The sequence below is a fragment of the Monopterus albus genome, unplaced genomic scaffold, assembly GCF_001952655.1.
Source record: "Monopterus albus unplaced genomic scaffold, M_albus_1.0 scaffold1.1, whole genome shotgun sequence".
In the NCBI taxonomy this organism is placed as follows: domain Eukaryota; kingdom Metazoa; phylum Chordata; class Actinopteri; order Synbranchiformes; family Synbranchidae; genus Monopterus; species Monopterus albus.
In genome coordinates, this window is record NW_018127881.1 from 5,662,712 (window position 1) to 5,679,825 (window position 17,114).

The 17,114-nt window shown below is 40.5% G+C and overlaps 1 protein-coding gene across 3 annotated transcripts in view; it reads left to right on the forward strand.

The window, feature by feature from the left end:
- The window catches only part of ephb2b (eph receptor B2b), a 123,678-nt gene that overhangs the window by 44,365 nt on the left and 62,199 nt on the right, over positions 1–17,114 (forward strand). For all 3 annotated transcript variants that reach the window (XM_020595174.1, XM_020595335.1, XM_020595259.1), the window contains exons 2-3: positions 1,892–1,971; positions 13,597–14,281. In XM_020595174.1, the coding sequence (XP_020450830.1) occupies positions 1,892–1,971; positions 13,597–14,281 (765 nt within the window). The remainder of the gene's footprint in view (positions 1–1,891; positions 1,972–13,596; positions 14,282–17,114) is intronic.

The window sequence follows — 17,114 nt, forward strand, 5'->3', positions numbered from 1 at the left end:
GGGAAAGAGGTGCGAAGGAGTTAGACGGGAGAAACAGTCAAAGGAGCAAGTGGCAGATATAAACAGAATGTGGGCAGAAATGGGATGTGTGGCTACAGAGAGAGGAGGATGGAGAAAGGGCGGGCGGTGTCACCCAGTCCGTGTTAACATTCCTGGGGAAATTCACTCACTGTTCCCCCCACAACACTCCCTAAACCACCACAGAGGGGGTTCATTATCTCACTTTACTCTTCCACTAATTATCGTTATCATTATGGGGGATAATTACCATTTCACTGCCTAACACCCATGTAGACTGCTCTGAGTCACACACAAGGTTATCAATAGCTGCTCAATTGCAGTCTCATCTATCTAATTATACGATTTGGGCTTTGTGATAACTGAATAGGATGTGAAATCTAGTATTATGCCTTGTGAGTACTGTGAGCTGCAGAAAGTCAGCAGAAGGCTTAATAAACCAATGTGTGCCTGTTAATTAAAAGCTGTGGCTTTTGCTGGGGAAGAAAATCAGAACAAATCCAGGGTTATGAAACAACTGGAAATCTAAAATATCCTGCTGGGTGTGCAGTCAAATCCTGGGAGCTGTAACTTCACATCTCCTGTCTTTGATTGCTTCCACTCTTTGGCTGTAATAGAACATTTACGTGTTATCTGATTTCTGGGCTCTGCTTTATTTCTTAACTAAGATCTACTTTCACTAAACCTACAATATTAGAACCAATTGAATCAATTCATATTACAGTACTAATGAAGAGCCACAGCAGTGCCAGAGCCAGACCTGAGCTACCTTTGTTGGCTGTGACTCATGCTAAGCTTAGTAGCTGTGCCTGTTGAGGGGGTTTCTAAATTCCTCTGTGGCATTCTGAGGTTGCAGCTGACGCCTCAGACCTGATGAATGCTCTCTCCATCTGCTGCAGCTCAATACTGGAGCACAGGACTGACACAGGCCTAATCAGCAGGAGACATTCACTAGACCGGCTTTCTGCTGCTTGCATAGAGAAGCAGGGCTGACAGGAAATCAGGGCATGTGTACAGAGGGTACAGAAAAAGAGCGAAGGAAGGTCACTGTACAAACTGTTCGGTAAGCGTATGACACGCAGGCCAGACTGGTGGAATGTGTGCCACACAGGACCTCATGACGGACAGGAGGCACATTTCTCTTTGTCCCCAATTACTAGAGGTGCTTCTTTCCACCAGCTAATCTGTGGCACACAGGGTGGCCCCTCCTCTCTACTGTGGCTTCTCCAGCCTGTGGTTTCCCCGCAGAGTCATGTGAATGGTGGCATCTGTTGACCTGGATGTGTCTGACCTCTAACGAAACCACTGGCAATCAAACTAGCAGTCTGTCTGTACCTTATCACGTGGACTGCCTCTAGCTTTTTTTTATTTATTTATTTTTTTTTTTTAGAAGAAGAATCTACTGTACAGTAGTTTAGAGCCCAAGGTGACACATTTGCATAATAAATTCAAGCATTTATTGATTTATCAAAATAGTTGCCGATTGATTTTTCTGCTAAGTCATTATTGTCAATATGACGAATGTGTTGATAATCACCAATACATGAGGTGCACTATAATTAACACCATATGTTCCTTTTATAATGGTGTATATAGACTTCTGCTTGTATTCGGCTTCTCAAATAATTTGTCAAGCAAAAATGCAGTAGCTGATTATTTATTTATTGCTGTTTTATATCATTTAAAACTGATTTTGACCTGTTTCTGCAGATAACAGCTTTGGAACTTTCAGTGGTTGTTGTTCACTGTATTCTTGCATTTTTAGACTTAACTTTAATTGTTCTTTAACATTTTTAATGCTCAGAAGATTTCTGTTCAGTAGCAGCATTTCAATGTTATCAGAAGCTGATCTGACCGCTGATTCTCTCCACAGAGACACTCATGGACTCCACTACCGCCACAGCCGAGCTGGGCTGGACAGTCTACCCCGTGTCAGGGTCCAGTGACAACAGTGTAAGTGATATGCTCTCCTTTTACTGTGCTCTTATAATGAAAGGCTAATCTAACTTTATTTAAGTAATATTATACTTTAAATAACAGCTCAACTGTAAGTCATTTGCATTGTTACAAAGATGAGGTGTGTGTGTGGTGGCCCATGCTTTTGTTAGAGGTGCAGCTAATTTGTAAATTGCTCAGTTTCACATGAAAACTTTATTTCTGTTGGCCACCAAAGTTTTAGTTTCTCACTCAAAGGCTAAAGATCGATTAATGAGTCAATCTTCTACCAGCGTGAGCTAAATTATTTCTCCCTAAAACTGGGGAAAAATCCAACTTGTAATTTAGATAGGAATAATTTAAATGTAATTATGCAATTTTAGGTCTATAAACATTGGTAAGATGAAAACTTTGAACATGCTAAGCTCAGTTAATTTTGGATATTTCTGTAGTTCCACAAAAACTCCCTTGTTTACTCTTATATTTGAGGATTCACTGACCACATTTCCTTTTGAGTTATCCTTCCATAAATAATCAGTTTTTTTTTTTCTTCTTAAATCCTGAACTGACCTTCATGGTTCACAACAAACAAAATATGAGTGTAGAGTCATAAATGTAAGCTAATTATGAGTGTTCACGTGCCAGACTAGAAGTTGTGTGTTATATGTTGGTGTTCGATGCACGGTATTTCCACATTGTTTGCCAGGGCATTGGTTCCTTCTAGCCACATGTAAGCCAGGCCCACTTAAAGCCAGCCAAAACCAGTCTCAGTCTCTTTCACTTCTTTCTCCACCACAAGATTCAGACTTTTTAGAACGGGTCCAGAACAGAGAAAAAAAAGTTGTAGACTTATTTGCTGGTGCATTTAAAAAAAACCGCTGCCGATTTTATTCAATTATTTATGCTTCTGTGGTTTGCATTAAAGATGGTTTGAATTATACTCTCACGCTGTGTCTTTTTGCACTAGAAAAGTAAAAACATGGGAGCTGGCCTTCAACAGTTCCATGATACAACTTCAAAGATATTCAATAATAATTTAGGACAACTTCATCTTTTCTAACCTGAGGGCACGTTGTCTCTTCGCTGCTAGTTCCTACAATCAATACCAAAGCACAGAGACGCCTGGTTTCCTTTTCTCTCACCAGCTCTGGATTCAATCTGCACAGACTGATCTTACACACACACACACACACACACACACACACACACACACACACACACACACACACCCCACCTCCAAAGACAGTTTACATCACATCTTCCTTTCATCTTTGCAAAATATTAGATTCAGCAAAACATTCACTCAACACATGGTGTTTCATAATCTTGTTAAATACTAAGTGGAAATTTCAGAACTTAAAAGTTGAACACTTGGAGGAATAAGAAGTCGCTGTTCGAACTGTTTTGTGCAGTGAAGTGTTCACTCTGCGGTGAACGTGTGATCTTAACTTCAAACTGCAGAGCCCTCGGCTCTCCCAGAAACGTGGTGCACTGTATGATTCTGCAGTTTTCTTTTCGAAATCAAATATCTTCACATTCAGTTTCACTGAACAGCTTATCCGTGAGGACTTTTTATTTCATGCTCTTATTTTCTGGGTTTGACTTGATATAATTCCATGCTCCTCTCTGAAAACCATCATGTACAGTTATGATATAGGCTGTCTCTCTCCTGGAGTGCAGTGAAATGCAAACAGGCCCCTAAGCCCCTGATTTAGTCAGGTATAGTTCAGCCTTATCAGTATGATCACTGGAGCTTTATGATGATATGCCCGAGATCATTGAGCACAGTCTATTGGAGAGGGGCGAGTGAGCGCCATGAAGATTGCTTGTCCCTTGTGGCCCAGGGAAACAGGTGTGGAAACAGCAAGAAGCGCTTTACAGAAGATATTGTCTTACACACATATATCCATGGCTGCATGGGCTTAGCTGGTGGATCACTAACATCCAGCAGAGCAATGCACCAGCAGTTGGCTTTCACTATTGTCTGTGGCTTCATGAAATATATCCTAACTTGACATGTGATACTTTGCGACACAGTGGAAATGCAAACATGTAACTGTATGATATTAAGTCAGAGATGTTATGGCAGTTGCTGTTAGTCCGCTCTTTAATTTTACAGGATATTTGAACAATGCCTCTCACATTATTCATATGAGAAATTCTTTTAAATACAGCTATAAAACTTTCTCTGGTAGGTTTTTCTGAAGTGCTTTGTGTAAAACAATGTTACACTTCAGCTTGTGTAAATCAAACTTTATAACCCTGCCTCTGTAACGCCAGGCAGTTCTTCCTTTTAATTATGCAAAATGACAGCCGAACTGCTGTTGTCGCTGAGCCAGAAGAGCACGACATCTTCATTATTCTTGATAGCAATGTCGGGAACATTCAGAACCAGAGCCCCAAACCAGAATTTAATCTGGGGAATTTTAGGAAGTTTACTTTATTCTGGCTAACGCTCTGAGATTCTGGCCATTGGTATGTGTCGGATCCTGCGCTCCACCCACATGGGAAAGGTGGTCGGTGTTAAAGTCGGTGTAGTCGGGCTATCATGTAAATGTGTCTCTGGGCTCAAGGACTTACCCTTAACCCCAAGTGTGAATGTACACAAAACACACAGTTAACCACTGGTGGGTGCTCAGACCCCTTTAAGTACAGTAAAACTAGCAATACCACAGTGTAAAAACACTGTTACAGGCAAAACTCCTGCATTCAAATAGTTAAGTACAAAGATTCTAGCATCAAAACAAGCTTAAAGTACTAAAAGTGAAAGTACTCATTATGCAGAGTGGAACATTTAACATTGGTGTATATTATATTGTTGGATTATAATTACTGATGCATTATTGTGTACAACACATCGCAGTTTTAAGTACCTTATCTGCTTGGAATTCAAAGTACTTGGCAGCATGTCAATAGTCTTATGATTATACTGTAATTTTAGTGTTGATCTGTTTCTGAGAAGTAACTAGTAATTAAAGTTTTGAAATAAGTGTAGTGGAGTAAAAAGTACAACATTTGTAAAGCAAATGTAGTGAAGTCAAAGTATGACGTAGTGCAAAGTGAAAATACTCAAGTGAAGTACAGATACCTCAAAGCTGTATTTAACTACCACACTTGAGTAAATGTACTTGGTTACTTTCCACCACTGTGTAGAAGTATCTGGTGCTGTTTCACAACAAGTTTACATTTTGGTTTTACATATACTTGCCAGTAGAAATGATTGAGAAAGAGTAGTTTAAGTAGAAAAAAAACTACTACGGAGACGCATGACTTCCCTTTAAGAATGATATTACAAAGAAACTTGTGCTTCTCGTTTAACATTTGTCTGTTTAAACTTACTGAACAATCTTGACCCAGTGAGAATCTGCTGTGTCACAAGGAGCTAACATGTAGCCAGCTAGCGGAGCGGGGTTAAGTGGTCAGTGTTTTCTTTTCAAGTGGAAGTGAGAGACGTGGGAACATCAGGTCAGATCTTCTGACCCAGGCTCTGCTACCCTGAAGCACTGGCAACAGCAGTAATTTAGAAGCACACTCGTGGCCACAGGGTTCACGCAGAGCTACAATGGAAGGAAAACTGAGGTCGCATGCATAGGCGGAGAACGTAATGATGTGGTGTAACAGGTTATGACTACTGTGGTGTTATCTGGGGGGGACACCACACTGAGTTCTGCAGGAAAGCAATAAACAGAGCATGTTGCAAAATGTTTGTTAAACAAATCAGGTTCTGTGTATTGTATTAAGAGTTCCTTTGGAATAGGATTGAGGTTGTGTGGCAGACCAGCACGGATGCTTTTTTCACTTAGCCTTTGTTTTTTTTTGTTTCTTTGTGTGCAAGTAATTTGTTGAATTTATTTCACTGTATTGGACTCAACTGGGATTTAAAGTGGCCGCTAATTTACTGTGATTCGCAATTAAATTCTGTGAAATTATATTTTAGGGGTAAAGCATAGAAATATGCAAACATAATCCACATGTAACTTTGTGGAATGGGGACAAAAGGTGTAATTGTTCTTCTAGTTTCACATGTTGTGCATTAGTAGTGGACAGCGGTAATTGGAGTTGACTGCAGCAGACAGTTCTGCTTAAGTCTGTGTGGGTGCGTGTGTGAGTCTCTCCGCTCTGTGAAGCTTGGTCTCCTGCAGGATTTGGCTTCCACGGCTTCTCTCATAGTAATTGAATGCAGAGAGTGGGTGTCATTTCTCCTCTGTCCCTGTAGGGAAGGCACTCTTAGGCTCTCACAGATTTCCCACAACTGCAATTGTGCCCTGGGAGTTTTCCACGGGGTCTCTCTGTGTTTTTTATGTGAATAATTTATTTACATCTGTCATTGATAGAGCAGTGATATGTAGCGTTGCCCTGGATCTCAAAGCTAGCTCAGGTTAATTCAAACACTGCAGTGACAAGCTGTAATAAATACACAGTTCATGTTATGTCAAAACAATTAAATGTCTGGGTTTTCTGATGGTGCGTTCACACTGCGACTTGTCTGACGTGTCACTTTATTCTGACCGTTTGTGGGTTGTACAACTTCTGTAGTTGACTTGTGCAGATACTCTTTACACACTAAAGGGAAGCTGCTTTAAAAAAAGTCATTAATAGTTTTTATTTACAGTTAAAATCACACAAAGTGCATTTAACAAAAATCAAATCAATATTTCATAGTGCTTTATTTTATACGTCCACTCTTTTCAAATAATTTGCTGTAAAAAACCGTGTTATTTGGTACTAATTACAGAAAAAGAGACAAAGTTCTGAGAAAGTTTCAGTTGCTGTGTAGAACAGCAAATAAATGGTTTAATCACTTTTTTTTTCTAGTTAGTCCACTGAGTTGTGTTGAGTTTATTTTGTCCACCAGATTAATTTTCATGAAAGAAACTGCTCAGTTGAAACCTCACTGAATATTTGCTGTTCATTTAGTTTTTATTTGAAATGTTATTTTTCATCTATACTGAACTGCTTGGTTGCTTGTAGACAAATTTCACTCTTTGCATGTGTAGTTCACCTTCTCTTCTCTGAATAAAACTCAAGTTTGTGCTATCTTAGCATTTGGAAAAAATACATGTGTACCAATGATTCACTCTCTGTTTTATTTTTATTTTTTACCTAGAATTAGTACCAAATTACATGGTTCTTCCCAGGAACATTCTTAGGAAATTATTTGGAAATAACCTGGATTTTACAGAGCTGTAAAATAAAGTGTTAGCCAATATTTGATCACCTTTTGACTTTAAACATCACTAGTTCTTCTCGGTACACTTGCACACAGTTTTCCAGGTACTTGGTGGGCAGGTTGTTCCGGCACCATGGAGATCTTGCCACAGTTCTGTGGATTCAGCCTCTCTCACAGTCTTCTGTCTCTTCACGTGATCTCAGACTGACTGATAATGTTGACATCAGCGCTCCTTGTTCTTCTTGTCACCAAAGACAGCCCTCGAAGAGTCTGGTTGTATGTTTGGGGTCGTTATCATGCTGCATGATGATTTTGGGACCGGTCAGATGCCTCCATGATGGTGCTGTGTGACGGATAAGAATCTAAACATAACACTAAAGTGCCTAACACTTTGCACAGTATTGCATATTTTTAACTGTAAGACGATGTATTTATTCATGTTTTGCACAAATGACAAAGCAGCATTCAAACTTTTAAGTCGATCTATTTTTGCGCAGTATAAAGGCAATGACAGAATACAAAAGCTGTACCCCAGTGATGGATGCAGTTCTTGTTTTTGTCCTGTAAAGTCCTCTGTGTAACATTTTACAGTCCTTCAAACTAATGTGAATGACTGTAATGACCGTCAGCAACTCTTCTACTTGCATTTGCCAGACACATGTATTTATCAGAAATGTGACTGGTTGCTGACAACCCATGTCAAGACGTGTAGTTGTGGTCAACTTTTTGCAGCCAACGAACTCTTTGACTGTGTTTTGGCTAGGTTTTCTGGTTGCTCAGATGTACAGAAAATTGAGAATTCTGACAACTTGATTGCATTAGTTTCAGTAAGAATGCATTGTAAGAACATAATAGTCCCAACAGTGCAATGCAATGGGTGACACATCAACAGTCATATGTATTCTTGAAGACTTCTGGCTCCTGAAGCTTGTCTGACTGTGCTTGAAAGTGGATATTCCTTGACAGGAGGCCATTCTCAAGGTTACTTCTACAGTTTTACTTGAATTTACTTTTGTGAGTTTTGTATTTTGTATCATTTAGGATTAACTGTTGGGATTTGTTGAATCAATGTCAGTGTTGGTAATCCTTTTAAGGCTGTGACTGTAATTAGTCTATATATAAACACCTGACATATTTGTCCTTGAGCGCTACACTGAACCCTTCTGTACTCACTCACCAATTTGGATTAAAATGTCAGTTAAATGGGCGCAATTTAAATATAAAGCAGTGCTAGTGTACAGTAGCTCCTGCATAATGAATTCCTACAGAGAAGTCTGGTAATTAGTTGCTGCAAAGAGGCACTGAGATCCTAGACTTGCTTTATTGTTTGGATTGTTGAAAGAGGCAAAGAGCTGTGTTTGTTGAATTGTCTCAGCTGTAGGAGTAACTCCACTCTATAATTCAGCCTTGACAGTGTGTTCCGCTTGGCTTTACAGATAGAGCAGACACTTACTGTCACTGAGACGTATGGATTGCAGGTCGGCCGAACTTTTCTCTCTCTCTCTCTGGCAGAGGAGATATCAATTCAGAGCCTCATTCTCAGTGAGCGTCACTGAACTGTAACGCCACATATAACAACTCCAGAGCCAGAGAGCTGCAGCAGACACACAGTGTGGTAGTTGCTGCTAGTCCAACCACCTCAGTCTATATTCACTTCAGACAGGTTTTCTGTGCAGGAGGTGTGTCTCTCAGTATTGGTGCTCCACCATCACATAAATGAAAGGCTCTACAGAGAGCCAAAGTCGTGTCACATCTGGTTAGTCTGTGTTCCACTAGGTTCAGTGACTCTGCAATCTCTCATTTAGCATTTTTTCATCAGCCATTGTAAGAAAACTAAGCATGTTCCTCTGGGGATTTTTTCACATTCTAAGACAAGGCACCAACCATTACAACACTTACTACTGAAAGTTTAAACATTTGTGGCCAATTAACAAATAATTTTTTTAGCACTGGGAAAACTACAGCTACCATGACTGCTTCGCAGCATGGCGGTCCACATATACGTCACTGTTATTAGACTCTCCTGGACTTCAGTGGCCCAAGTAGCACAACATTTAACTATGTGCTTCTGATATTAGTCTCATCTCTCTCAACTTATTAAGCTTTAAAAACATAAGAAGACGTGTAATAGTTACAGCCATCTTCTTAACTCGTGACCTCTGTTCATTTTTCCGGTAGGTCAACATGCATCAGCTGGTGACGTTCCAGCCTCAATGGGCTCGGCGTTCTGGGAAATGGTGTTCGTTAAAGCCCGGTAAAAATAAAAATATTATGCTACTGTCAATAATATGTTTTAAAGAAATATGTCATTATAGTGGAAGCAAATGTAGTGGAACTCACAACATAGTCTTGTTCCAAGGCTGGATTTTTAGTTAGCCTATTAGCCAGATTAGAAATCTCAATGGGAAGTTTTCTTTCTTCTGAAACACAACCGGGACGTTCTGGTTTCACTTCAGCTCCCTATAGGTGACCAGTTAGTGGACCCAAGGCGGCTGTGTTAACAAAGTAGTGACAGTATGGCAACTGTTGAAAATCGGTTAAATTGGCAGGCAGATAAAATGAATTTGTTTTGGGAACAGTAGCTGTACATCTAATATACTGCAACTAATCAGAAGACAGAACCAGAGTGCACTGAGTTCTTTAATATTAAATTTGTTATGAGTGGATATAATCATCAAGGTCATTCAGTATAAGAACTGACTTTTGGTATCATTCACGTCATTTGCTAATATAACAGAATCCGTTAGGATCTAAAGACAATACAGTGATTCCTAGCATTTATTTGAGTCTGTTTGGAGCAACATCCAGGTAACACCCTGCAGCCTAAACCAAATGCTGAAAATAATTTACCAACACTATTAACCCAGAAGTAATAGACTGAGTATCCAGGCGAGAGCAATTAAAACATAAAACCGTGTGCTGCTGTTTGGAGCCAGTCGCACATTCTGTTTCACACCACTGGTTTTTCATTGTAAGAGTTGGATTGTGTGTGCGGCGTTTCTCTAGGGAAGGAGGCACAGTCGCTGTACTATGAAAAACCCCTTTGCTTGTTTACCTTGAGTCTTATAGTCTAATAACTTTGAAAATACAAAAAAATATCTCACAGGTGTAAATGAGTTCTGGGTAATGTTTATTTTCCTTTGGTTATTAAGAAAATGTCTTTGAGCACTCTAGTCTTAAACATCTATTTATTATATGCCCCAGTAATGCACTGCTCACTGCACTCAGGCCTGTGGCTGTTGTCCTATCGGAGAACCAGAAAAACAATATTTTGTAACAAGATCTCTGTAAAATAATGCGGTTTTGTTTCCATGGTCATCTGAGGGCAGCTCATCCCCTCTAACTAATCCATCTTGACGTCCACCGCCAGTGTTACCTCCACCTTCTGTATTTAAAACACATGACCACCCTTTTTACAGCATTCTCACTATAGAGCCAGAAGGAAAAGCTGTGAAAATGAAGACGTTTCTTCTAATTTCACACTTTGTGCTTGATCGTTAGGTTCTTATTATGCCCCATTTGCTTCCCTCCACTTGCTGTGATGAAAGCGGGGCAAAAAGGTCATGACAGGACAAAAAGGGGCCCTCCATCAAAACACATTTTGTTTGGGGTCTTTTTAGACTGGCTCAGCCCTCCTCCCCACATCACTGCCAACACTTTCCCCTGCAGTTTCCCTTGTCTGCGTCCTCATTAGCAGCAACCCCCACCTGTGTCCACATTCATTTTATTAAACTGCGACGCTTTGTGCTCAGTAGAAGTGGACTGTCCACTCTTGTTTAATTGGCCCACAGCCTCCCCACTGTTCCTCAATAAGTGAGGAGGTCAATGGCTGCTTATTATCTGCGATGGTGACGTCTACTGGTACAGGCCAAAAGACAGATGTATCCTTAAACCATACCACTAAGAACCTGTAGCTTGTATAATCATTCAGTCAACAACAGTCTGCTTTGTGCTTAACTAAAAAAAACACTGTGTACAGTACATCACTTAGTGCAACAGTAGAACTTGCATCAAAATGTACTTAGATTTTCTGTGTGCACAAATATTTGGTTTACAAAATTAAATTAGCCACATTACCGTAAAATGCGCTGCTAATTAAACATAGTGTTTTCTTTCCAATTATTCTGTGAAGGCGATTAAAGGGAAATGGGCCAAAGCTGTGTGCCTTCTGAATGTGTACTCTTAAAACAATATTTCATTTTTGTTAATCTGCATCCTCCTTTCTCTCTTAATTATTTTTGGTTGCACATTGGTCTTTTCTGTTTAGGTTGGCTTTTGTGGTGTTTGGGTCAAACAGAGCATCACACTAGCAGTGATTAATTAGGTCATGAGAATTAAGAAGTAAAACGGTTCTAATTAGTCAGAGTGTTTGACAGAATGCTGGGTAGCAACAACAAGGGTGACTTTCTTCTTCAGAACCGACAAAAGGATCTGTCAGAACCCTCTCTAAGTGGGTACTAATTTGAGAAATTATATCAGCTGTGAAGTGAAGAGTGAAGGCGGAGCTGCAGAAGCAGCAGTGTGTGCAGCTGATGCAAAGTGGCTCTTGGGGCTGGAGAACAGGATTTTTCTTTGGCTGAGATGCCGAGGTCAAGGTTGTGACCTGCTTGGTGGTTAGCGCATGGTGTTTAAAGTTGGTTTGATCCATGGCCAAGGGGCAGGACACCGCAGAGTTTGTGTCTGGAGTCTGTACAGTACTCAAATTGGTGTGCAATATGTGGACTTTGAAGTAGAACAGCATGCCCAGAAAACCAGAGTGAAATTTGCCCCTTGACTATTCTTTATACGATTACCTGTGTAATATGATTATGCCAGTTTAGCGTGACTTTGATTATGGAAACTCAGTGCTTCACTGGACTGAAAAGCTTTCATTGCACCGTCAATACCCCGTTAGAGTATGTGCTATGAATGGGTCTTGTTAGGATGCAATAAAAAGTAGGACACACTGTTATATAAACCAGAACCTCTCTGTGCTGTTCAGGTGTCTTAATGTCACATCTCGAGTTTCTTTTAAAAGTATTACAGCATGTGAATGGTTTTCTCAGTGACAGAGCAGAAAAGGATGGGCTGAACATTTATACTGACTGTAGAGTTTCTGTGATTTCTTTTAAAATTCCAACATGAAAATAATGGTACTCGGATGAAAACTACCATTTAACCATTAATTGAAGCTTCACATTCTAAAAGATTGAAAAAAGCCAAACTGATAGATAATATAACCCAAGTAGGATCTTAAGTGGCAGCTTCATAATGTGCTGGCATTTATTTGTGGGATTTTCCTGTCAAAGTCAGCAGTGGTACAAAGTTCCAGGCAACAGATGACACTCAGTTCACACTAGGGGTGTAACGGTTCTGAAACGAAACCGAGACCCAAATGTCCACCGCCTGGGCACCTGGGTACATCTGCCAGTGTTGGGCCAAAAAGTGATTGTCTTTTATAAACTGTCCGTGGTCCGTCTGTGCACACGCAGCCTGTGAACACGCATTGGCCACTTTTTCTACACATACCGTACAGCTGCTTTTGTGGTGATCAAACCGTAATAGAATGGAATGCAAAATAACTGTGCGGAAGAACGAAGGCATGTCTTTGTTAAACCGGGATAATTATAGCCAAAAGGATCCGTAGCAGTTTAGAGTGCAATCAGGTAACTGCTGGCTATAGGCTGTATCCTATAAAGGCTGTAGGTAGGTGGTTATATGCAACATTGTTTTACTGCAATTATGAACTGTTTTGGTACAAAAACACAGCTTGGTTCGCCTCACAGTACTTTTATTTCACTCTTGTGGATAATAATTTATAAACTATCAATCATCTAGTGCTTTTGCATGTGTTAAGGTACCTCTACATTGCTAATATATCCAGTAGAATGCATTGATTACAACTAACATCTTGATATTGAATGGAGTTAATTTTTCTCTTAATTTCCTCTGGTGTTTTTCACTAAAATAAGTAATATTTTTGTTATGAAGAACAATTATAGACTTCAAATTATTGGGGACATGTTGAAAATGTATTTGTGAGTAGCCTTGTTAAAATGCCAGTATTACTGTACCTCAGGAAATGGGAGGACTTGCTTCATTTATTCCCTTAGACTTGTCAAATGTATCCCTGTAAACAGATTTAGTAGACATATTTTGTTATATCTTTTGTTCTTAATATTATAATTTTGTAATCACAATATTGTGTGAAACTGATTACAGTCCATAATCAAAGTGTGCATGGAAATGGTCCTGTTATTGCTGCAAAATGGGCATCAGTGGGAGCACTGTAACAGTTTATATTAATAAAAAAGTGTGGACCATTTACTGCTTTACAGCTGAATTGCACTTAATTGAATGAATTGGTTTAACTATGTGCCCCAGTTACAGATTTTCTTCCACAAAATTGTGTATTTAATTTATTCTCCTTTTCAGGGTAGTGAGATGCAGAAATGTTGACTCTCTCTTTATGTGTGTCCGTCCCTGGTCAACAGTGGGAGGAGGTGAGCGGCTATGATGAAAACATGAACACCATCCGGACGTACCAGGTCTGCAATGTTTTCGACAACAATCAGAACAACTGGGTACGGACAAAGTACATCCGGCGTCGCGGTGCACAGCGTATCCATGTGGAGATGAAGTTCTCAGTGAGGGACTGCAGTAGCATCCCCAATGTGCCGGGCTCCTGCAAAGAGACGTTTAATCTGTATTACTATGAATCCGATGCTGACACAGCCACCAGAACCTCGCCGGCTTGGATGGAGAACCCCTGGATCAAGGTGGACACAATCGCAGCAGACGAGAGCTTTTCCCAGGTGGACCTCGGAGGCAGAGTGATGAAAATCAACACTGAGGTTCGGAGCTTTGGCCCTGTGTCACGAAATGGCTTCTACCTGGCCTTCCAGGACTACGGTGGCTGCATGTCGCTCATTGCTGTTCGCGTCTTCTACCGGAAGTGTCCACGTATCGTCGCTAATGGGGCGCTGTTCCAGGAGACGCTCTCGGGGGCAGAGAGCACCTCCCTGGTGGCTGCAAGAGGTGTTTGTATCCCTAATGCAGAAGAGGTGGATGTGCCCATTAAGCTCTACTGCAATGGAGATGGAGAATGGATGGTACCCATTGGACGCTGTATGTGCAAGGCTGGGAATGAGGCTGTGGAGAATGGGACTGTTTGCCGAGGTATGTTTTGCTCTTATTATGTTTATATCTTGCCTGTTAAGCCTAATGAACTCAACTTCTCTGACATCGTCATAGAATAGTCCAACCACTAGAGGATTCAGTCTGTTTCTCAATGAACATTAAACATGTAAGCTGGTCCAGGGAGTTGTTCATTACCATTCAGTTGATGGTATAATCTAAAATCAACAATGGTCATGTGCTGAATATCATCAAGGACAACATGGGAGTTCTGAGCTGCCAGAAGAAGCTGGCTCCCCACAGGTCGTAAATCCCATCAGCTTGTCATCTTCCCTAGTAATAACCAGAAAATATCCAAATATAATACATCTCCATTCTCGGCTGACATTGTGCTGCAGCTAAAACAAAACAAAAAGCTAATGAGAGTGATTAACGTAAAACATTGACAGTGGATCTTCAGAACCATTTGGGGTGTACACCATCTCACAGAATATGCTGCTGTACATTTCCATCATTGATGCAAACAACAAAGAAGCACTCAGTTCATGCTGTTATCTCTTTATCTCATAAACGATCTTCAGCTAACCGCTGACATCGGTGGTGTCTGTCTGTCCACTGGCTGCAGTGAGGTCACAAATCCAACAGTGACTTTCATTTTTTCCTGGTGCTAATTTAAATCATGGACTTAATGTTAGTTATTCGAATACTAAAATTGAAAACTGATTACCTACCCAACGAACATATAATTGAATATTTGGGTCCAATATTTCATTATTTTCTTAGACAGGATCATGATCCACAATCTTATCACAGTTCTTTTGAAGTGATTGAACAGCACAACCAAACTTATTTTATTTAAAAAATAAACTGTACAAGGTAACAAAACCCAATAAAAAAAAAAATAACCGGAATAACCTGGTCCCGGATAAGCGGAAGAAAATGGATGGATGGAACCGGAATAACAGACCAGTGTGACTAGACCACAAATCAGCAGTTGTTGTTATTGTGGAGTACTACAGCAGCAGAATGGCCTTGTTGGAAAATATTTGTTGCTGGGTGTCTCACACTGCAGATCTACAATTTTGAGCATCATTTTGAAACGCTCATTTTTCCACAGTGTTTTCGAGGAATCAGGTAAAATGTCACTGCACCGTTACCTCGTTCCAGCACTTACCTGTCTTGTCATGATGTCGATAGTTGTTTTTAGCCGTGTAGCTGCTGGCTGTGTAGTTGTAGCTCATGCATGCACCTGGCATCCTCTCACTGATTGACTGCCAGCATAGTCTTTCAGGTACTTTCTTTTGAGTTGATTAAAAATGTTCATCGTATTACAAACGGCATCTTTTTTACGTGTGCACATGCCTGTTGTTTGCGCCGTCCAAACCAGTTCCATATTACCAATGTGGAATTTTTAGGGACAGACTCCTGTGTTGACATCCCTGCCGCTACGTTGTCAGATAGGGAATGTGAAGATGCATTACACAGCACTGTATCACAATACAGACGATCTCTCTGTAGGGGCAGATTGTGGATTTTAACTCTTCACAATCTAACATCGTCATATTGCACACCCCTACTGTGTAGAATTACATTTCACTATGGGAATTTTGTCACTCCAGAAGGTGTAGGGCCTTATACATTTGAATGTTTCTTTTATTTCTTTATTTTTTCCAAAAATAACAATAGGTCAGTGTATTTCCGTCACTTTTGCTTAATAGAAACCGGAAGAAAATGCTGATTTTGAATCTGTAAAATTTCAGTGCTAATCTTTTGTTGGAAGAATGGCTCCTTCCATCCATGAGGACAAAGAGGATATTTTTCAAAATTGCCTGCATGTTCCTATCAATTGGAATCCCTCGGAGGCAAATCAATTCGGCTTTTCAAAACATCAATGTACCCAACGTTTACCTGTGCCATGCCCCTATTCACACTCTGGCAGGTGGTATTTGGTCAGCGTGCTCAGAAACCCTGATCATTTGAAACACTGCGACAGTGTGTAGCCTGCAGACTGGAGCTGTGCTGCTACTGCCCAGCAAACCACCCATCTGCGTTTCAGATCTGTGTGTTGCTCCGTCTCTTATGCGCGCTTGTAATTACAACACATCCCCCAGTGTCTGTGTGCTGGGAGGGGAAATGTGATGGGTGCTGCCTCACAAACACTGCCAGGCCTGTTCAATGACTACTAATGAGGACAGGCACCAGCTCCTCCTTAAGGAGTACAGGCCAATAAGAGGCACGTGTAGATAGCTACCCTGCTATAGGAAGCCACTTTGGATCTTCATCCGTGCATAATTATACATATATTTTCTTTGTGTGGGTTAAATGGCATTATACATCTAATTGCTGTCTGTTTAACAGGGAAAGCATGTTTCATATCCTCGCAACACAGATCATCTGACTTTTAAACTAAGAAAATTGATTCTTTGACCACACTCCTGTTTATTTTACTTTACCTGTGGTATACTGGTTTTGTTATTTAAAGTCCACATACACATGTACACAGGTTTTACTCTCTCCTGTCACTTTGTCCCTGAGCATCTAATGGACTCACTGAATATTAAAGCTTTATGAGGAGGGTGCATTATCTGAGAGTGCAGTTGTGAGATGGATTATTTTTGGCTCCATATGAGCTTCGGTGAAAAGATTGGAGAAATGCGTGTTTTACCATGAAAGAAAATAAAATTGTTGCACTTAAAAAGTATCTTATTCTGCAGTTCTCCTATTGTTCAGACGCTCTTTTTGATGGACAGCAGCCACCAGTTGGCCTGCTCTCTAGTCATCTTCCTAAACACTGAAAGCTGATATCAGTGCTTGAAACTGCGGTCAGCCACCACCTTTCAACTGCCAGAAGTTGGATAATGAAAGATGTGCCTTT